At 45.4% G+C, this 23,878-nt stretch overlaps 1 protein-coding gene across 1 annotated transcript in view; it reads left to right on the forward strand.

The window, feature by feature from the left end:
- The window catches only part of LOC134949308 (cytochrome P450 2A5-like), a 164,682-nt gene that overhangs the window by 48,303 nt on the left and 92,501 nt on the right, over positions 1 to 23,878 (forward strand). Inside the window, exon 3 of the mRNA XM_063937805.1 lies at positions 20,555 to 20,704. Coding sequence (XP_063793875.1) covers positions 20,555 to 20,704 — 150 coding nt within the window. The remainder of the gene's footprint in view (positions 1 to 20,554; positions 20,705 to 23,878) is intronic.

The following is a 23,878-nucleotide window of genomic DNA, read 5'->3' on the forward strand; positions in this document are numbered from 1 at the left end:
ATCGCAGAGTGACTACAAAAAAAAATTGTGCAGTTTTAGAGTAGCTCCAGACTTACTCCTAGCTTGCGATCACTTCAGACTGTTCAGTTCCGGATTTGATGTCACAAACACGCCCTGCGTTCTCCTAGCCATGCTTGTGGTTTTCCTGGCACTCCTGCGTTTTTTCTAACACTCCCTGAAAATGGTCAGTTGACACCCAGAAACGCCCACTTCATGTCAATCACTCTGCGGCCAGAAGTGCGACAGAAAAGCTTCGCTAGACCTTGTGTGAAACTGCATCAGACATTGTGAAAGTACGTTGTACGTGCGCATTGCGCTGCATACGCATGCGCAGAAGTGCCGGTTTTTTGCTTCATCGCTGCGCAGCAAACATTTTCAGCTAGCGATCAACTCTGAATGATCCCCCTAGTCAGATAGGGTTGACATCACTTTCTTTATAAAACTATGGAGTTAAAAATATGCAAAGAGGGGTATTGAGATTTGTGAATACAACTGTTGTAAGTGTTCATATGCCCGTATCTGCAAGGTGTCTATGTCTTAAGACTGATAAATCAGGTGAAGGCTTTGCTGAGACCAAAAGGAAAATATCTCCAGTGAGAGGCCTCATGTGCTTCCAGCAGTATGAGTTATTGGCATGAAAATTTTGTGAGAGGCAGAGACCCCTAGTTTATTCCTAGCCATCTTCCAATCTTTACGTGTAGTAATCAATAATAAGTTCTGAGATACTGTACACTATCAGGAAAGCTAACTGCTTGCATATGTAAGAGGCTAGATAATGGTTTGTGAGGGCATAATTCTTGTTCCAAAGACGTGTTAGCATAATGGCACACCTGGAGACTACCCAGGGCACAGTGGTTGAAAAACACTGCTTTAGCCTGTCCATGTCATATCTATAATTTGCCGCTAAGGCATATGTGCAAAAACATTGCAGATTAATCCCTCCCAATGTAGGCGATTGACTAATCTTAAACAAGGAAATGCGTGGTTTTTTATCCACCCAGATGTATTTACTGACAGATGAATATCAAACTTTTCAATCTGCCTCTGAGATTAGCAAAGGAAACATCTGTAATGGGTACAATAGACGAGGGAAGGAAACCATATTTAGAAGATGACACCTGCCAAGGTAAGATAGGGGCAAATGTTTCCATGTCCTTAAATCAGATTGTATACGGCTAATAATAGCAGGGAAGTTCTCCCTGTACAGATTGGATGCATTGGGAGGGATATTTAATTTTAAATACTTCAAAGTAGAGTCTGCCCATCTGAAGGGGAACCTGTCACCCCAACATATTTTGGCAGGTTTATGTAATGCCAAGGCTTCAGATTTAGGTTTATTAATGAGCAATCCCGATATCTTAGAGAAGTCCTCCAACAACCTAAGCAAACTAGGCATAGCGTCATGGGAATTTAACAAAATTATAAAAGATCATCCGCGTAAGCAGTTACTTTTAGCTCATGATCGCCAATATGAACCCCTCGCCAGTTGTGCAGTCGTAGAAGTGGCGTATAAGCGGGTCCAAAGCTAAGCTAAATAGTAATGTGGATAGGGGGCAACCCTGTCTAGTACCTCTGAATAATTGAAATGGTTCAGTATTAAAATTGTTAATGGTAAGACTTGCCATATGTGTTTTATATAAAGTCCTAAAAAAGGAAACAGACTGTGCGCCAAAATTCCTGGAGTGCAGCGTTCTCAATAAATGCACCCAGGACACCGTATCGAAGGTTTTTATCTGCATCACAACTTAACATGAGTGTCTTTCCTGAGGGTGTTCAAAGTGATGTAGTCAGAACTGCAATGACCTGCCTCATGTTATGGACACCTTTTATAAATCCTGTCTGGGACGGATGGGGTAAAGTGGGTAATAGCAGTTGTAACCATTGCGCAATAATTGTGGTAAGGATCTTGAGATCCTGGTTGAGAAGGGAGGCTGGGCTTAATCAGTAATTTTAATAAATTAATTATAAGCAAAGGTCCTGAATGATTTTTTTAAAATTTGTTTATTTTTAATCTGTGTATTCCGTGCACAGCTGGTATCCGGTCTTTAGGACGACATCACTTAGGTCGACACTCATTATGTTGACCACTATTGGTCAACGTGCATTAGGTCCACATGGTCACTAGGTCGACCTGGCAAATGTCAACACATGAAAAGGTCGAGATGAGTTTTTCCCATTTTTTTTCCTTAATTTTTTTACTTTTTCATAATTTACAATCCACGTGGACTAAGATTGGGAATAGTAACCTATGCTGAGCACAGTGGTAGGGGAGCAAGGCATCTTGCCCAAAGCAGGGCGAGCGAAGTGAGCCATGCAAGGAGAGACGGTGCACTAATTGGGGTTCCCAGTCACTTTACTAAGAATTTTTTTTTTTTTTTAAACCTCATGTCGACATTTTTCCATGTCAACCTTTTATGAACTGGGGACTCTGTATGTAATAATGGGAATTGAGGGTACTGTGTTGCATAACGTGTACTGGAAGCCCTACATTGTGACATAATATGAACTACTGTAGGGCACTACTATGGTTTAATAAAATAAACTAGGACACTACTCTAGGGCATAACATTAACAAAGACAATACCATGGTTTAGAAAATGAACTACTGTAGGGCACTATTATGGGGCAAAAAATTAGCAACTGCTCCAGAGATGTGTCTCTAGAAGCCTTGGTACATGGGGCCCTTCAAAATGCTGCTGTCGGGCCCACAAAGTTCTAGCTATGCCCCTGGTTATGATGATAACAAACTAATGGGGAATACCAGTGTCGGACTGGGGCATGAAGGGCCCACCGGGGAAAGGCATTGGTAGGGGCCCATGTTTAGGGGTGTGGCCAGTTGCCACAGAGGCTTGGCTAACCATTAGAGAGTGCATGGTCTGGGCCCCTTGGTAAATATATATACCACCAGGGCCGGTGCAAGGTAATTTGGCACCCTAGGCAAAACATATGCCCCCCCCCCTCCTTCACACACACCCATAGGTGAAAAAGTGTGGAGGAGATAGATCTGTGTCAGGGTTCAGCTTCACCGCACCATGCTGGCACTGCGCGGTGACCTGTTATTGGCTGGCTGGTGAACTTGTTCCTGTGCACAGTGTGGGACCTCACGCAGCTGCTGCCACTGTCATTGGTCAATGGATGTAGGGGCGTGTGCGAGAGTGGTAATGTATCTGCAGGGTGCAGTGTGTACAGTGGCTTCCAGATGCGTAGCGGAGACCATAGTGGATAATGTGTATTGGACCCGCTCCCTGTGGGTGGCGGCTGAGGGGCTCCCAGATTAAGATGTGGATGGCCGAGCAGCTCTGGTCTGGCATTACTACATCAGAGACAAATGAAGTTGCAGATAAATATCGCTAGTGGATCTTGTCCCTGCTGCAGAGGCATGATTGCCAGACCATGCTGTGACACAGGGTGAGCTCAGTGGGGAAGTATGACTTGTTCCTGGGAGAGAGGACGGCTTCCCTGTCACTGCTACAGTAGTGTCTGTTATTCACATTACGCCTCACAGTTATGTCCGTTGCTCACATTAAGATGCACACTAGAGCCCCTTGTACACATTATACCACACAGTAGTGCCCCTTACACATTATGCCTGCACCACCCCCAACACCTCTTCCCTCCAGTGAACTGAAAAATAAGGTTGTAAACAGAATAGCTTTCAATCTAGCATGATGAGAGCAAGCAATAGGATTGCCAGATCTAGAGTTATAGTGCCTAATTCAGAGTTGATTGCAGCAGAAAATTTGTTAGCAGTTGGGCAAAACCATGTGCACTGCAGGGGGGGGGGGAGATATAACATGTGCAGAGAGAGTTAGATTTGGGTGGGGTGTATTCAAACTGAAATCTATATTGCAGTGTAAAAATAAAGCAGCCAGTATTTACCCTGCCTAGAAACAAAATAACCCACCCAAATCTAACTCTCTCTGCACATGTTACATCTGCCCCACCTGCAGTGCACATGGTTTTGCCCAACTGCTAACAAAATTGCTGCTGCGATCAACTTTGAATTACCCCCATAGAGAGGAAGATCCTTAATGTAAACAGTGATGGGGGGATTATAATCACACACCTGCTATACCAGTGTTTTTCAACCACTGTGCCGTGGCACACTAGTGTGCCCTGAGCAGTCTCCAGGTGTGCTGCCATAGAAGCAGAGCCAGGCCCGTCAGTGTTTTGCCGCTACTGAGGCCCTGGAATGATTAATACTGGTGGGTTTAGTGGTTGCAGAGCCAGTTCCGAGACTTTTCTTTTGGGGGGGGGGGGGGGGGTGCATTTTAAGCATGTACCCTGACTCCCCTTTACAGTTTTTTTATTTTTATTTTTTGATAGTCACATGGATTATTCCAATTTCTATATATATCTAAGGGCGGATGTACAGATGGAGCCACGCTAATCGTGGCTCCATCTGCGACTAGGTGCGCTCCGCCGGGAACGAATGGGACGCACGTGCGTCGTAGATGTGCCCCATTCACTTTGAATGGGAGCATCTGTGTACGCTTGGCGACGGGCCGAGGCGCACCTAGGCGTGCCTCTCGCCCCCGTCTGCATAGCTCCATCTGTATGGCATCTAGGTTTATGACAGTCGGCCAGCGCATTGAGGAAAAGGAGGGGTTTGAAGGATCCCTGTCCAGGGATCTCTACTGAAAGAAGCCCAAAGGCTTCTTTTGGCAACACCATTTATAGATGGTGTTGCCTATTGGGCACAATTTTCTGGAGCTTTGTGCAATTAATAAAAAAAAAAAAAAAAGGTCAAAACTCTGAAAACTGAATTTTTCTTTTTAGTGCAGTTTAGTGTTAGTATGTACAATGCAAAATGTGTTAAATGCATGTCTACAAACTCACTCACAGGTTACAGTAAAAGCACTGATGAAACTAGAGCTGCCTGGGAGATTGCAAGGCACCCATTCCTAGTCATCTACCTTCAAAAAACATGCCTGTCTGCATGGGTCAAACAGCACCAGACCCTGCAGAAAGTTGGCACTGGAAGACACCAATAGCCATGTGGCAGCCACAACCTGGTGTCCAAACCTCCAGCCACTTACCTGGGTGAGACAGGGCAGGGAGTACATGCTGCCTGGTGGTGTGTGCTGATTAGCCCAGGTGTAGTGTGACGTGACCAGGGAGAGGGGACAGGATCACGTGAGATGCTGCTATTACTTACTTATCTAACTCTGCAAAGTGCATCTCCTAGAGCTAAACTTTTAGCAGCTTCCTCCCCCAGGATCCCAGAAAAGCCCCCAGCCCTGGATGCCTGGCTTGTGCAGGAGCTATGTGTTCTTAGCCCAGCAGTTCTAGGATCGGAGGTGTCTCCTCAGCAGAAATAACTTTACAGATATTGCTGCCCTCCCCACCACCTCTGACCTCCTATCCTCCGTTCACAGAACAGCAGCGTAACCTTGCAAAAAAGCTAATCTGTTCTTAGATGAAAGGCTCCTGGGGGGGTGAGTACAGATAAGGAGACAGTTGGAGCAGGAGAATGAGACTGGCCAGAAGAGCTGCCATGCAGTGCTGATATACTGTAACTCACCGTCACAGCACACAAGGGATCCGCGGCTAGGCCAGCATCAGATTTACACCAGTCTCTAGCTCTGGCCCGGGGCAGGTGGTGTTTAGGCTTGGCATGTCAGATAGGAGTTAGAACATTTAGAAAGGGTTTAGGGGGGCGGGTCTGTTTAGAAAGAGATTTACCTCATTGGTGGCTGGTCTTAAGGGAGGGACCAGCCACAGGAGCTTAGCTGCCGCTGAACGGAGATTGGGTTTGCCTGACAGCGGGTTCTTTATGCTGCATCAGGTGAGTGGCGAGCGATCGGTATGCACAGACATAGTGTACACCAAGCTGTGCCCCGTGCACCCCCCATGTTGTCACAGCCTTGTTATGATACCATTCTATCCCCTGGCCGCGGGTCCACTGCATTCACCTTCTACTGTCACGTATCCTCTGTTTTCTCCTGGGCAGCCTCAGCGAGCCGCCCCTTCAGATCCCCCGCCCATAGGCAGCTGCCTAAAGCTGCCTAATGAGAGCGCCGGCCCTGTATACCACTAGTTCATGCATGATAATTAATAACAGAAATGCACTGTAGAAAATACACCCTAGTCCTGATTCCTGTGTAGTATAAGGTAACATATATAATGAGTAATTCAAGTGCACAGTCTGGAACCTGGTCCCTAGAGGAAGAGGTGGGCCCACCGGTGGTTTCCCCTGTTCCCATGTGGGCCAGTCCAAACCTGGGGAATCATATTAGCCATGGTTAATTACCACAGCTAATTGGATACCGCCCCAAGTATTCAAGGGGGCACAAGAGATTGAAAGTTGAACATTTGTGAATGACGGGGGATGGTTAGTGTAGAGAGGTAAATTTTAGGACTGTAAATAGGTTTGGCTATACTGTAGCTAGAAGCAGGTTGTTATCTAACAGCAGCAAAACGAGACACAGGAGTTGGAACATGTTACTTAAGCCTATGTGAAACGTACTGTTTATTGAAGGGATTATGGGTGGCAACAGATTTCTATAGTGTTGTCAGCAAAACAGAAATGTTTTCATCACAGTCAATCTAGTATTTTGCTGTACAATGAGGGTTTGCAGGTAAGAACTTGAAAAGTTTACATTGCCATCCTTATAGGCTAAGTCACTTATAGGCCAAGAAGTTGATAATGATCCAATTTTTTTTTACAGATGTTAAGGATTAGGTAGAAGTGAGTTAATTATGACTATAAAATTAAACTGCAATGAGAAGTAAATAGTATTTGAATATAAGATCGGAGAAATAAAAAATAATACAGCCAAATAATTATTCAGCTATATACTGTAATAATAAGAGATGTGGCAGACCCCTGTTATGGGGTTTTCACCTTTGTGTTTTGTGTCTGTATTTGATTTTGCAAAAACCACCCTTGTGGGTTTTGGTTCTGTAATTTTTTTTTTTTTTTTCAAAAATCATAGAAACAGCTAAAATCACAGAATTTTGGCCTTATGTTGTTCTTGCCGTATTATTAACCTCAATAACATACATTTCCACTCATTTCCAGTCAATTTCGACCACCTTACAGCTCACAATATTGTTTTCATCCAGTTTATGTGAAAAGGTTGCACCAAGGTAGCTGGATGACCTAGCTAAGCGACAGCAGTGAGTTGCACAAACATGTAGCACTTAAACTTCCAACATCGCACATCTAGGAAGCAGAATGGCACTGCAGTGGCAGACAGGGTGATAGTTTAATAAACTATGAAAATGTTTGTTGTCTACACAAGAAGATAGTCAGCAATGCTCCAAACAGCACATAATGCAAAGAAAAGAGGTGTAAGACGGAATTGTCCTTGAGCCCTCCCATCCACCCTTATGTTGTGTATATATTAAACAGGTCATGCACAAACGGGTGGTAATCATGTGACCGGCGGTCAGGAGACCGACGGTCACATGACCTTTACCAACATCCCGCCCCCTCACTATCCCGATGGTCGGCATGCCGACCAACAGGGGCTATTCCCACTCGTGGGTGTCCACAACACCCATAGAGGTGGAATAGAACCCATGTTGACCGCAGGTCGCCACCAAGCCCGCAGCATGGTGAGTGCAGCGAGCCTGCAAGGGGCTTGCTGTACTCGCCCACCCCCTCCCACCGGGATCCCAGCATCAATATACTGCCAGGATCCCGGCGTATGTATGCTAACCGGCGGTCAGGAGACCATCGGTCAGCCATACCACACCCGCACAAACCAATCCCTTCAGTAACAGGGACTGCCACTGGTGGCTTAAAATGATTGGTTTGGGCCCCCACAAAACAAGCTGTTAATGGTCTCTACATACACAAACTGGCTGTACATAGGCAAGTTGTAGCCATCATCATCATCATCTGATTACTCAACCTCATCTGTGTGTATTGTACATCCTCTTCTTTATACACTCTTAATTCATCCCCGCTGAAATCCACCATTACAGGAGCCTATCTATTTTTTGGACATAATTGCAGGTAAAGGTCTTCCTTGTGGAATTTGTAATTCATTTTGATGAATATCATCATTTCCACATCTTGGGGAAGTAACTTCCTATGCCGATCGCTGACAAGGTTCCTGGCTGCACAGAAATCTCTTTCTGAGTACATACTGGAGGGTGGGCAACTTAAGTTAAGCAAAGTCAGTTTGTGTAAGGGCCTCCAAATTGCCTTTTTTTCGTGCCAGTAGTGAAACAGACTGTCTGAAATGCCTATTTAGATGTGATCACTAAAATAATCATCAACCATTTTTTTAATGGTGACCATATGATATGCAGTCACAGTAGAAATGCCACTATTTGCAGGCAGTTCTTTCAATCCAGACCAGATGTCAGAAGTTGTTGCTGACTGATCTGTATCACCACCAGTGGGTCTCTTAGGAAAATTTAGTTTTTTCCTGGCAGCCGAAGTTGCCAGAGAAACTGAAGAACAAGATGTGTGTCACATTCCACTTGAGCTGACAATTTGCTCACCAACAGCTCTTTGCATCTCTTCAGATATTTGTCCATTGGAAATAAGGACACAACATATGACTAAAACCTAGGATCAACTGTGGTCGCCAAAATATAGTGATCTGATTTCAAAAGATTGAGTGTTAGGATCTCCTGCTCTGTGCTGCCACGTCGCCATGGCAACCGGGAGGCAAGTGTTAGCGAAGTAACCTGAGCGCAGCTGATACTCCGGTCCGGGTTTTTACTGTGCAGTGGTTACAGGCTCTGTGCACGGCAGGGAATCCGGCGCTGGTTTTGTGCTCACAGTCTGTGAGGTCTGAGTGGGGCGTGGACAGCACCTGCTATATAAACCATCCTCTCAGGCTAGGCAAATGCTGCTGAATCTTTGTTTGTTAGTCAGTTCCAGAGAGTTAGCTAGTACTGTGTGACTTTGTATTTACTTGTTGCTTACTGCAAATAGGCCTTGGGATTCGGTACTTCATTCTGCCAATCCGGACCTAGCAGTAAGACTGGAGTCAGTTGTTTAACCTGCTGGGGTTCTTTTGCTATTCTGTGAACCCAGCAGGTTTGCGGCTGTACTCTCAGACCTGCCTGCTTAATCCTCTCTCACTGTGCAGGGCGTCCAGGTGTCAGTTTAGTGGCAGTAAGCTGAACCTGTGCCCTGCAAGTGGGGGTTAGGATTGTGGATACTCTCCTTGTGTCTATATTTCTATCTCTGACCAAGGAGTTTATTTCCACACCCGTTGGTAACCCTTTAGGGTTCTTTCTGTTGCTCTTAGCAACATAATTTCGGGTGCTCCACATGTTAAATCACTACATCTCGCCTCATTGTCCGCTCTATTCCATCTGAGCATTCCTGACACTAGGGAGACACCCAATTCCTGAGCCTTTGGGCTTCTTCGTTCACTTTGTGTTTATTAGTTATTCCATCACCTTCTGTGTATGTTATGTTATACTCCCAAGTCTGTCTGTGAGTTCATTTGCTTTGCATCCCTCTCTGTTCATACACCGGTATACTCTTGTCAGCACTGGTGTGCGTAACATTGAGGACCCTTGGATCCTGGTGAAGTGAATGAAGGGCTTGAGCTACAAGTCCGACATGCTTAGCAGAATCATTTCTTTTCCTCTCCTTAATTTTTCCAGCTGCTTTTCTAAGAGTCTAATAAGAGGAATTACCTGGCAGTAATTCCAGCAGGCAGTGTCTGAACTAACTTCACATGTGACAACTTCAAATGGTTTGAGAACCTCGCAAAACACGGAAAGTATTCACCACTGAGCTCGAGTTAGGTACATTCTCTCTCCATTCTCTATGTCATAGGTCATTGTGTAGCCTTGGGTGGCCTTTTGATGCTCCTCCATCCACTGAAGAATATAAAGGGTAGAATTCCACCTACATTAGTTACTACCTCTTGCTTCAGCTGATAGCAGGACAAATTCAACAGCACTTGCAAGCACTGCAATCTTCAACATGCACTTGCTGAATGTCAAAAATGTCTTGAATGTTTTTGAGCCACAGAGAGCATCTCCTGCAAACCCTTCCGTGCCTATAGTAAACTCACACCAGCTAGACCAGTTATTGAGGGGGGTAAATCACACAAGAGGAAGAGGATATTCCAAAATTCTCCATTTGAAATGCAAAAAGGATTTTAGAAATAATTTTATGGAGGGTTGGAGGAGAGGTACATTTCCAATTTTGTGCAATGGCCACCCTGGTGGCAATAAGAATATGTCCCAATATATACCAATCTGATTTCAAGATATACGAAGGGTATATATGGAACAATGCTAACAAAGGCGACTCTTGAACTGTAGTATGTAGGACTTCCCTCAATAACGGGTGAATCCTAATAGTAATAATAATAATAATAATAATAATAATTTTATTTATATAGCACTCTTTCTCCAGTAGGACTCAAGGCGCTTAACAGATACATAGTATAATATAGTACAGAAACAATAAAGTACAGAACAGCTTTTCATAAAATACAGAAGCATGTAGATACTAAAGGGACATTGTGGAAATGGAAATCCTAGGGCAAGTCCAAAACACATGAAATACAGTATGTCCCCTATGTACTTACAATTGCTCCAGCAAAACCTTGATTGTGAGGTCTACATTTTATGAAGTCTAGCTGGTATAAACTATAGTCTGTATAATAATTTAAATTGCATTTCAAGGTTATTGTTGCACTTAGAAAAACTATGAGCCATAACGTAGATCGACTCTGTCACGCCGCCGCCCCGTCCGCCTTACTTACCTCTTCGGGCGCGCTGGTCCTCTCTGCGGCCATCCTCGCTGGCGGCTCCCGGAGCTCGGTCCGGCGTCTGGGCGGGTGACGTCATCAAGCACTTCCCACCAACCAGACGGTGGTGGGAAGTATAAATTCAGGCGCCAGGCCCTGCATTAGTGCCTGAGTATCATCAGTTCCCCATAGTGGTGATCGCCAGTCCTCTGTGCCTCCAGCACCTCCGTGCCTCCAAGCACCTCCGTGCCTCCAGCACCTCCGTGCCTCCAGCACCTCCGTGCCTCCAAGCACCTCTGTGCCTCCAGCACCTCCGTGCCTCCGAGCACCTCCGAGCCTCCAGCACCTCCGTGCCTCCGAGCACCTCTGTGCCTGAAGCACCTCCGTGCCTCCAAGCACCTCCGTGCCTCAAGCACCTCCGTGCCTCCAAGCACCTCCGTGCCTCCAAGCACCTCCTTGCCTCCGAGCACCCCCGTGCCTCCAGCACCTCCGTGCCTCCAAGCACCTCAGTGCCGCCAAGCACTTCTGTATCTCCTAGCACAGTCAGTGCCTTCCGCGTCCTGTACCTCTAATTTACCGTGCATCCAGCAAACACAGGCTTCCGCACCGGGCATTTCAGTCACGGTTACTACTCTCAATCTTCCTGTTCTCCAGCCACGTTCATTATCATCTGTCTGCAGAGGATTCATCAGCCCTTTCAAGTTCTTGTTTTTCAGGAGATCTTCAATATCCAACACGTGCCTCCTGCCTGCTGTCCGAATCCTGTATGAGGAAAACCTACATTCGGCCATCTCTGTTGCAGCCCAGTTGCGGTTCCTCTTCCCGATCTTCGGAACATACCCCAAGTCCACAACAATCCCAAACCAGGTCAGTGATAGTATACTCAGGCCTCATGGACCCGGGGGATCGGAACATGGAATCAAGTGCTATCCAGAATCTGGCTTCCGAAGTACAAAGTCAGGAAGCGGCACAAGGTCAGGTGATGCAGTACCTCCAGGAGTTGTCCGGGCATCTGGATCAGATTCAAGCATCCCTAGCCTCGATAATTCCAGCACCAGTTCCCGTAGCCGCTTCCAGCAATGTTCAGCCATCGGCCGGTGCCACTCTGCGCATTCAACTGCCTACTCCATCCCGTTATAATGGGAATCTTAAAAATTGTCATGGTTTTTTAAACCAATGCGAGGTACATTTCGAGCTACTTGCCCATAACTTTCCTACAGACCGGTCCAAGGTGGCATATATTATTTCTCTGCTGGAAGGATCTGCCTTGGATTGGGTGTCTCCATTATGGGAAAGTTCTGATTCACTGGTTTCCAATTGCCCCGAATTCATCACGTCTTTTCGAAGAATTTTTGACGAGCCCGGCAGGATGACCTCGGCCTCTTCTGACTTGCTCCGCATCCGTCAAGGCTGCCGATCCGTGGGTCAGTATGTGGTTCATTTTCAAACCATTGCCTCTGAACTTCGCTGGAATAATAAGGCTCTGAGAGCTGCTTTCTGGAATGGTCTCTCTGATCGCCTGAAGGATGAGTTGGTCACTCGGGAGCTTCCGGATTCTTTAGAGGAATTGATCTCTCTCTGCGTCAAGGTAGATCTCCGGATGCAGGAACGTGGAGGTGAACATAGTCATTCGGATCGTTTTAGGTTCCGGCTTCCCCCTGCAAGGCAAGCGGTGGTCCCAAGTCCGGATGAACCCATGCAGATTAACCGATCCCGATTGTCTCCGGAAGAGCGACAGCGTCGTCATGAGGGTAAACTCTGTCTGTACTGCGGAGCTGCAGGTCACTTCATCAAGTCCTGCAAATCCCGTCCAGGAAACGGGCAGGCCTAGCTTGTTCCGGAGGAGTCAAGTTGGGGGTTACGACCAAATCTTCTCCGACTTCGGACTGTTTGCTCCCTGTATCGTAAACCACCAAGTCTACTTCCAAGTCTTTTGAAGCCCTGTTGGACTCCGGGGCTGCGGGGAATTTCGTTTCTTCTCTCTGTGTCCAAAGCCTGAATTTGGAAGTACTGCCCATCAAGCGGCCTATTTCTTTGACAGCTATCAATGGTACTAGGATATCCAAGGGTATCATAACAGGGCGCACGGTCCCAGTTAAACTACGGGTCGGGGCTCTACATCAAGAATATTTGGAGTTCCTGGTGATTCCGGAAATGCATCACGATCTGGTTCTCGGAATGCCTTGGCTCAAAATTCACAATCCCCATATCGATTGGAAGACCGCACAGATTCGGTCTTGGAGTTCTTTTTGTCACGCTAACTGTCTCACCCCTGTCTGTCCGCTTCGTGTTTCTACTAAGGTGGAGGAAGAACTTATCCCGGAGGCGTATCAAGAGTTCAAGGATGTGTTCTCGGAACAGGCGGCTGACCAGTTACCACCCCATAGGCCTTGGGACTGCCCCATTGACCTCATCCCAGGGAAAATGCCGCCCCGGGGTCGCATTTATCCTCTGTCCCTTCCAGAGACACAAGCTATGTCAGACTATATCAAGTCCAATCTTCACAAGGGATTCATTCGCCCCTCTACCTCCCCGGCTGGAGCGGGCTTCTTCTTCGTGAAAAAGAAGGACGGTGGGTTAAGACCATGTATCGACTACCGCAGCCTAAACGATATTACCATCAAAAATAAATACCCCTTGCCCCTAATCACAGAGCTATTTGATAGAGTTCGTGGTGCCCACATTTTTTCCAAGCTCGATTTGAGGGGGGCCTATAACCTTATACGCATCAGAGAGGGAGATGAATGGAAGACCGCCTTCAATACCCGGGATGGGCATTATGAGTATCTGGTGATGCTGTTCGGTCTTAGCAATGCTCCTGCTGTCTTCCAGGGATTCGTCAACGAAATCTTCCGAGACATGATATACCTAAGTGTCGTGGTATATTTGGATGACATACTGATTTTTTCCCAAGATCTTGCTGAACACAGGACACAGGTCAAAGAGGTACTCCGCCGTTTATGTGAGAATCATCTCTATGATAAGATCTCCAAGTGTACCTTCGAAGTAACATCAATACCGTTCCTCGGTTATATCATCTCGGGGACGGAGCTTTGCTTGGACCCGGAGAAACTTTCCGCCATTCGGGACTTTGCACAGCCACTCTCCTTGAAAACAATACAAAGATTCCTGGGTTTTGCGAACTATTATAGAAAATTCATTAGAAGTTTCTCCACCATTGTTGCGCCCATTACCGCCTTGACGAGAAAGGGTTCCAACCCGGGTTTGTGGCCTCCCGAAGCCATAGAGGCTTTTTCCCACTTGAAATCAGCTTTTATGTCCGCTCCAGTACTCCAACAACCAAATTTCGAGGAACTTTTCTTCCTAGAAGTTGACGCATCCTCGGTCGGAGTTGGGGCCGTTCTCTCTCAGTACTCCTCAGATAAGAGATTACAACCGTGTGTCTTTCACTCTCGTAAATTCTCTCCGGCCGAACGAAATTACACTGTTGGAGATCAGGAACTCTTGGCAATTAAATTTGCCTTGGAAGAGTGGAGATATCTTTTATAAGGGCCAAACATGTGATTACCATTTACACTGATCACAAAAATTTGTTGTATATCAAAACCGCACAGTGCTTGAATCCTCGCCAAGCTAGATGGGCACTCTTCTTCACTCGATTTTCTTTTGTTATCGAGTACCGAGCCAGGACTTTCAATACTAAAGCGGATGCACTGTCCCGTTCACAAACTCCCACAGATGAAGAGGATTCTTTTGAGCGGAGTTTAATTCTGAATCCAATTTCTGTCTCTGCTGTCTCAACTACTCCAGGTCCTCCCCCTGGAAGAATGTCCGTACCAGCTAAATTCCGTCCGAGAATACTACAGTGGGCCCATATCTCCAAGTTTTCTGGTCATCCCGGCGCCCAGAAGATGTACAAGTTTCTGCAAAGATCTTACTGGTGGGACTCCATGAGGAAGGATGTACAGGATTACGTTAATTCTTGTCCACAGTGTACACAGCATAAATCTCCTCGCCTGCCTCCTGCTGGGTTGCTTCGTCCTCTGTCCATTCCTATGAAACCCTGGACTCACATTTCCATGGACTTCGTCACCGACTTGCCCTGTTCCAAAGGTTACAACACTGTCTGGGTGATCGTCGACCGTTTTTCGAAGATGGCGCACTTCGTTCCATTGACTGGTCTGCCGACAGCTCCTAAATTAGCTCTAATATTCGACCGAGAACATTTTCGGTTGCATTGGTTGCCTCAAGAAATAGTCTCTGATCGAGGGGTACAGTTCACCGCAAGGTTTTGGAAAGCTCTCTGCTCGGCCTTACAAATTAAACTTAAGTTTTCGTCCGCTTATCACCCCCAAACTAATGGGCAAACGGATCGAGTCAATCAAGATTTGGAGACTTTCCTCCGCCTGTATCTCTCCCCTTCACAGGACAACTAGGTAGAGTTATTGCCTTGGGCAGAGTTAGCACATAACCATTCATTTCATTCCTCCACTGGCGAATCTCCGTTCTTCATCAACTATGGTTTCCACCCACGAGTTCCAGAATTACCAATTCTTCCAACAGGAGAGGTTCCAGCTGTGACTTCCACTCTACTACACTTCAGACAAATTCGGAGTAAGGTTCATGCTAGTCTTAAAAAGGTTTCTGTCCGATACAAGTTCTTCACGGACAAGAAAGGGCGAGCCGCTCCTCAATACAAGGTTGGTGACAGGGTATGGCTCTCCACACGTAACCTCCGGCTAAAGGTACCCACCATGAAGTGTGTGTGTGTGTGTGTGTGTGTGTGTGTGTGTGTGTGTGTGTGTGTGGAGTGTTCTGAAATTTTTTTATATACTGTATTTATACATTTAATTGTCTTTTATTTTGAATCACACATTTCTTAGCAGTCATACCCAGGATAAGAACCCATGACCTGTTACACTAACAGCAGACACTTTACTGATGGAGTTATTTGCTCCTGTAGAGGAAGCATTAGAATTCTAACTATATGAAGTTACGTGTAATTGTCAGAGAAGTATCTTCATATAGTTAAAATTATCATATTTCATATACAGGAGCAAACTGCTTCATCAGTAAGGTGTCTGCTTCCAGTGTAATAGGTTGTGGTTTCTAATCCTGGGTGTGATACTGGTAACATGTGTATATTCAGTATAATAAGGAGGGTGTGACTTGTAAGATACAGGGACCAGTGAGGAAGTCGGCCACTGAAAAGACAGCGACAGCTATCAATTAACTTAATTCAATGGTGTCACAGAATGGGAGGAGAGGTGCCCCCTTCAGAGCAGGAGCCCGACGGCAGATGACTCCATTTCCTCCCAGAGTTCTGCCTCTGCCAAGGCACATTCAAATATAATGGTGATGCATGGTGCAGTTGCGTGTCCTAGGATGTCATGTCGTAGCTTCTCCATAGGTAACGCCTTAACCACAGCTGAGAAAGTCAGAAGAGCCCAACACTGCCCAGGCCCAAAATTAGAACTGGCTCTGCAACCCACCAGTATTGATTGTTCCAGGGCCTCAGTAGCGTCAAAACACTGACGGGCCTGGCTGTGCTTCTATGGCAGCACACCTGGAGACTGCTCAGGGAACACTAGTGTGCCACGGCACAGTGGTTGAAAAATACTGCAGTAATCTGTGCCACTAAGCAGGCATATTGGTATCCCTTTATTCAGTGGCGTAAATTCGTCACAGTCGCCCGGAGGCAAGATAATTATTGGTGCCCCCCCTATTTCCTATATTAAGATAAATATATGTATGTATGTACGTACGTACGTACGTACGTACGTACGTACGTACGTACGTACGTGTGTGTGTGTGTGTGTGTGTGTGTGTGTGTGTGGAGTGTTCTGAAAAAAAATGTTTATACTGTATTTATACATTTAATTGTCTTTTATTTTAAATCACACATTTCTTAGCAGTCATACCCAGGATTAGAACCCATGACCTGTTACACTAACAGCAGTCACTTTCCTGATGGAGTTATTTGCTCCTGTAGAGGAAGCATGAGAATTCTAACTATATGAAGTTACGTGTGATTGTCAGAGAAGTATCTTCATATAGTTAGACTTCTCATATTTCCTATACAGGAGCAAATAGTTTCATCAGTAAGGTGTCTGCTTCCAGTGTAATAGGTTGTGGTTTCTAATCCTGGGTGTGATACTTGTAAAATATGTATCTACAGTATAATAAAACAGGGTGTGATTTGTAGTGTGCATGGACCAGTGAGGAAGTCGGCCACTGAAAATACAGCGACAGCTATCAATTAACTTAATTCAGTGGTGTCACAGAATGGGAGGAGGGTTGCCCCCCTTCAGAGCAGGAGCCCGGCGGTAGATGACTCCGTTTCCTCCCAGAGTTCTGCCTCTGCCTTTATTTCAGTCACCTCTAGCCCACCAACATGCCTAGATTCGATCAAACAACTATAGGCAATCCAAGGAGTAGATCTAATATAATATTAATGTATGGACCTGACTAATAAACCTCTGGGAAACTAAGAAGGAAATCGTATGGAAAATATACATTAATTTTGGCAAGATTTAAATTTTGAATGCAGTGAGCCTGCCCAGCCATAATATCTCACAACACATCCAACTCTGTAGCAGAGCATCTATCTGGGTTAAAAGGAGTGTATAGGTAATCTCAACTAATTTGGAAAGAGAATTAGGAATATTGCTGTCCAAATAGATAATATAATATTTCTTCCAGTTGTATTTATTTAGAAATTTAAGTTGGGCCAAAATGTCAGGACGTAGATGGAAGGGTAGAGCTTCGGTTTTGGTTGTGTTTAATTTGTAAAAGGAGGTTGCACTGTTTTGATAAATAATAGCGGGAAGGGGTGGGAGAAAGGAGTCAGGCTCAGTGATAAATCCAAATTAATTGTCTGCAAACAGACTGTCTGTATGAAGACAGACAAACCTAAATCCCTGCAAAGGATAAGGACTGTCGAATTGAGGCGGCTAATGGTTCAATCGCCAGGACGTACATAAGAGGGGAAAGTGGACAGCCTTATCTAGTAGCATTTAAAATGCAAACCCATTGCTAAATTCTGTGGTGGTTGGAGAACTATACAAAGCTGAAATCGTGGATGCATTCGCTCCCTGCAAACCAAATTTCTACAAAACCATGCTAAGAAAGCCCAAACCCTTTCTCAGCGTCAAAAGAGAGGAAAATAGCTTCATGTCTCTCTCTCATTAGAACTTCAGCCAGGTCAAATACCCTAAGAGTATTATCTGATGCTTGTCTACCCTTGAGAAAGCCTACCTGGTCCAGATGAATAATTTGGGGATAGAACGGGATGAGCGTATTGGCAATTAATTTAGAAAAAAAATTCAAAAATGTGTTGAGAAGTGCAATCGGCCTATAGTTCTGGCAGAGGGAGGGGTCTTTTCCTTGTTTATGTATGCCCCTTAAAAAAAAAAAGTCAGACTTCGTCCAGCATCCCACACCTCTGGTGATCTCGGACACCATTACATCCCGCTAAAATTGTGTGTTGTAATTCAACCTACATTGCAAGGTGGCACTGTCAATTTAATGTGCGACATTTGTACATCTGTATGCAACTGAGTTTCAACCTGTATACAAAGTGCAATAATGCTGCAGCTTTTTATCACGTCAATATCTATTGTGCTTCATCTGCGATTTTGTACATGTTTAAAACAAATTCCTGTGTTGTTAAAGTTACAGCCCAGCATGTCTAGAATACTTGAGTGGTGGTTTGCTGCATCTGCGATGCAAATAAGATGTAAAATTCCAAAAGATGCAAAAGAAACAGATGGCATGAGACACCTCTTAGAATGGCTCAGTCATGATGGGCGTCTTGAATCATATGACACAGAGGCGGAACTACCCCCAGTGCAACCAGTGCGTTGCACTGGGGCCCGCCACTGTCCAGGGGCCCAAAGCATGTAATGAGTCAAACTGACTCATTTCATGCCGCTGTGTGCTGCGGGCAACCGCTGCCCGCAGCACACACCGCCCGGACAGAGAGGATCGCAGCGGAACGGTAACGGGGGAGAAGGATGAGGAGGGAGGTGGAGGAGGGAGCCGCAGCAGCGCTTTACTACTGGTTGAGGCGCTGCTGCTGCTGGCCCTCTGCTTCACTATAGGCTGTCTTCCGAGAACAGCCTATAGTGAAGCAGAGGGCCAGCAGCAGCAGCGCCTCAACCAGTAGTAAAGCGCTGCTGCGGCTCCCTCCTCCACCTCCCTCCTCCTCCTTCTCTCCTGCCCGGGAATCGTGACCAGAAGCTGCACCGAGGAGCCTGAGCAAGCGGAGAGGGTAAGTATAATTCTTTCTTTCTTTCTTTCTTTCTTTCTTTCTTTCTTTCTTTCTTTCTTTCTTTCTTTCTTTCTTTCTTTTCTTACTTCTACAAAAAGGGGGACTGTCTGCCGCAATGTGTAAAAAGGGGGAATCTTCCTGCCGCAATGTGTAAAAAGGGGGAATCTGCCTGACGCAATGTGTAAAAAGGGGGAATCTGCCTGACGCAATGTGTAAAAAGGGGGAATCTTCCTGCCGCAATGTGTAAAAAGGGGGAATCTGCCAGATGCAATGTGTAAAAAGGGGGAATCTGCCTGCCGCAATGTGTAAAAAGGGGGATGCTGTCTGCCGTAATGTGTAACAAGGGCACGCTGTCTGCCGTAATGTGTAACAAGGGCACGCTGTCTGCCGTAATGTGTAAAAAGGGGACGCTGTCTGCCGTTATGTGTAAAAAGGGCAAGCTGTCCGCCGTTATGTGTAAAAAGTGTACGCTGTCTGCCGCTATGTGTAACAAGGGCACGCTGTCTGCCGTTATGTGTAAAAAGTGTACGCTGTCTGCCGCTATGTGTAACAAGGGCACGCTGTCTGCCGTTATGTGTAAAAAGGGTACGATGTCTGCCGCTATGTTTAACAAGGGCACGCTGTCTGCCGTTATTTGTAAAAAGTGTACGCTGTCTGCCGTAATGTGTAAAAAGGGGATGCTGTCTGCCGTTATGTGTAAAAAGGGCACCCTGTCTGCCGTTATGTGTAAAAAGGGGACGCTGTCTGCCGTTATGTGTAAAAAGGGCACGCTGTCTGCCGTTATGTGTAAAAAGTGTACGCTGTCTGCCGCTATGTGTAACAAGGGCACGCTGTCTGCCGTTATGTGAAAAAAAGGGTAGGCTGTCTGTCGCTATGTTTAACAAGGGCACGCTGTCTGCCGTTATTTGTAAAAAGTGCACGCTGTCTGCCGCTATGTGTAAAAAGTTCACGCTGTCTGCCGTTATGTGTAAAAAGGGGGACGCTGTCTGCCGTAATGTGTAAAAAGGGGACGCTGTCTGCTGTAATGTGTAAAAAGAGGAATCTGTCCGCCGTAAGGTGTAAAAGGGTCTCTACCTGGTGTAGTGGTGCTACTGTGCGGCGTAATTTGAATAATGGAGACTACTGTGCACCGTTTTATGAATTGGTATTATTTTTTGGCCACACCCCTTCCCCATGAAGCCACGCCACTATGTATTTTTGCGCACGCCTACGGCGCGCACTGCCCCTATTTTGCATGCAGGGGTGGGGCTCCGATGCCGTTTCTTGCACACAGTGCTAAAATGTCTAGTTACGGCACTGTTGCTAGGTATCCATTTCTCTGGCCCTGAGCAGGTCCCCCTCACCAGATCCTCTCCAGGGGTGAGGGGGTGGACTTGGATGGGATGGGGGGCCCAAAGCATTTTGTTGCACCTGGGCCCACCGCTCGCTGGTTCCGCCACTAATATGACATAGGGACACTAGGTGTATATGGACACATTTTTGCTGATGTAAATGTTTTATGTTGCATGACTACTGTCTGCCACATTACACCTCCATCCAGGAAGAAGTGTTGAACTATTTTTTATTGCTTTATTAAGTGAAAGTAACTTTGGGAAACACCTTATCTGGATGTCACAGAGTGCAATGTTTGAATTTTTAGGAGTCATCATGAGCAATGGAGAAAGATGGAAGACACTGCGTCGCTTCTCTCTCATGACTATGAGGAATTTTGGCATGGGGAAGAGAAGCATTGAGGAGAGGATCCAGGAGGAGGCTCGGTGTCTCGAGGAGACATTTATGAAGAACAAAGGTGGGTAGAGATAATGATAGCTGAAACAAAATTATGCATAAATAATATTAAGTCCATGAATTTACCACAAGTACTCATACCTCCAAACCACATTTCATTGGCATTATTTAACAGGGCATATGGAAAATACCCTAAGATAATGTTTTCATATATTATTACCCTATTCCACATGGAACCAAGTAAAAAAAAAAAAAGACTGTGTGACTAAGGTTATTATATTATCTCCAACCCACATGAAAATTAAATGCAATTGACCACAACAATGCCTGTACCACATCTCATCCATTTGCATACACATAAGACCCTGCACACTTAGTTTCTTTTTGTGTAGTTTATTTAAAAATATTTTTGTTTTTTATCACAGGCACACTATGATCACAAATTATAACACCATCACTCCCCACTACATTCAGGTCTTTCACTACACAATGGACACACATTTACAGTATCTCCCACTAGTTCTACTCAACCTTAAACACTCAATATAACTGCACTCATTAGCCCTATACACCTATCACGTACTGCCACAACTTCCCCAGGCCCAATACTCATCATCACTTATTTCATCTCCCATTTCTCACCTCTCTAAACTATGTAATTAAAAGGCAGTACCAATCTTGATGGTCAAAAACATCACACACTAGCAGTCAAAGAGTCTGATAACCATAATTTTAATTATAACCTCTGAATCGCCTATAAAATTGATAACCTAAAAATTAGAGATGAGCTGGTTTGGTTCCCTGAGAACCGAACCCCCCCAAACTTCACGCTCTGAGTCCAGATCCGAGTCCAGCTCGGGACTTCCCGCCAGACTCGGAAACCAGAACAAGGCAAAATGTCATCATCCTGCTGTGGGATTCTCGCGGGCTTTGGATCCCATATAAACAGAGCGCATGCCGCCATTTTCACTCCGGACTTGGAGAGTTGGACAGTTCTATGTCTCTCTGTGGGTGGTTGCGTCGGATGGGGTTAGTGTGCACTCTATAGGGGTGCTGCTGCAGTCACTGTGGTGTACCTGTGCTGTGTTAGGGGAGCTGTCCTGGCTGTCATTGGTGTTTCATGTGCTGCAGCTGTTCATGGGTGTTGCTGTCCTGGCTGTCACTGTGTTGTACAGGGGGCAGGGGCACTGTAAAATATAGAGGTGCTGATGTCTTAATAACATTACACTGGCCCTGTCTGCTATAAAAATTCAGGGGTGCAGTTCTTACAAATTAAAAGGACACTGCTCATGTATGCTGTCAAATATAGGGGTGCTGATGTCTTAATAACATTAACCTTGCCCTGTCTGCTATAAAAATTCGGGTGCAGTTCTTACAAATTAAAAGCAAACTGCTCCTGTATGCTGTCAAATATAGGGGTGCTGATGTCTTAATAACATTACACTGGCCCTGTCTGCTACAAAAATTCAGGGGTGCAGTTCTTAGAAATTAAAAGCACACTGCTCCTGTATGCTGTCAAATATAGGGGTGTTGATGTCTTAATAACATTACATTGGCCCTGTCTGCTATAAAAATGTAGGTGCAGTTGTTAAAAATTAAAAGGACACTGCTCCTGTATGCTGTTAAATATAGGGGTGCTGATGTCTTAATAACATTACACTGGCCCTGTCTGCTATAAAAATTCAGGGGTGCAGTTCTTACAATTTAAAAGCACACTGCTCCTGCATGCTGTCAAATATAGAGGTGCTGATATCTTAATAACATTACACTGGCCCTGTCTACTATAAAAATTCAGGGGTGCAGTTCTTATAAATTAAAAGTACACTGCTCCTGTATGCTGTTAAAAATAGGGGTGCTGATGTCTTAATAACATTGCACTTGCCCTGTCTGCTATAAAAATTCAGGGGTGCAGTTCTTACAAATTTTAAAGCACACTGATGTATGCTGTAAAATATAGGGGTGTTGCTGTTCAAATAACATTACACTGGCACTGTATGCTATAAAAATTCAGGGGCGCAGTTGTTAAAAATTAAAAGCACACTGCTGTATGCTGTAAAATATAGGGATGTTGCTGTTCAAATAACATTATACTGGCCCTGTATGCTATAAAAATTCAAGGGTGCAGTGAAAATTAATGTACACTGGCCCTGTCTTGTATGCTGTAATAATTCTAGGGTGCAGGGAAAATCAATGTACACTGGCCCTGTCTTGTATCTCATCCGCCACTTGAGTCTCTATATTGGGAGACGTGGCCATCAGCGGGGTGGCGGGGCGCAGCATGGTCACAGACGTACAGCCTGTCAACATGTCACCACAGCTCCAGCTTCAGTTTAAACCCAGAGTGGTCAGTAACAGTGCGGGCAGGCAGGGGCGTATCTACCCATTGACCAGGATGGAACTCACCAGGGGTGCCAAGAGAGGAGGGGCACCACCCAGCGATGCCACCCATGGCCAGTGGGTAGTCTCACATTGTAGAGGCAGAACCAGTCCTCCCTTCCCCCGTTGCTCACCCGCAGTGGTTCCCGGTTACAACTACAGCAGGCAGTAGCGGCAGCCAGTGTTATTTGCCCTGGTTTCCGGCGGCACCCGCACAGCACTACAATAAAGAAACTGCATAAACTATAGTTACCAGCAGCCCTTGTGGTTGTGAGCTCCGGCAGCAAGGGCTGCCGGGAGCTGTAGTTTATGAAGCGTTTCATTACTGTAGTTCTGTGTGGTACGGACACCAGGGAAAATAACACTTGCTGCTGCTACTGCCTGCTGTAGTTGTTGCCGGGCATCATTGTGGGTGAGCAACTGCATGTGGGGTGGGTAAAACTGGTGCTGCTTCTACAGTGTGAATTTTATTTATTTATATATGTATGTGTGTATATATATATATATATATATATATATATACAGTATGTGTGTGTATATATATATATATATATATATATATATGTATATATATATATATGTGTGTGTACACATATATAGTTCATGTGGCGGATGCGGCTCTTACGGGTCTTGCTGACATCAGATCATCACAGCCATCCGATACCATGTGCTATAATGTGAATTTAGACTAATACCATGTACTACAATGTGAATTTTGGCTCATAATGTGTGCCATAATGTGAATTTCGGCTCATACTGTGTGGTATAATGTTAATTTCGGCTCATTCTGTGTGCTATAATGTGAATTTTGGCTCATACCATGTTCTGTATGTGAAAAAAAGCATAAGTGCTGCTTTAA

This window comes from Pseudophryne corroboree, chromosome 8, assembly GCF_028390025.1.
Source record: "Pseudophryne corroboree isolate aPseCor3 chromosome 8, aPseCor3.hap2, whole genome shotgun sequence".
In the NCBI taxonomy this organism is placed as follows: Eukaryota; Metazoa; Chordata; class Amphibia; order Anura; family Myobatrachidae; genus Pseudophryne; species Pseudophryne corroboree.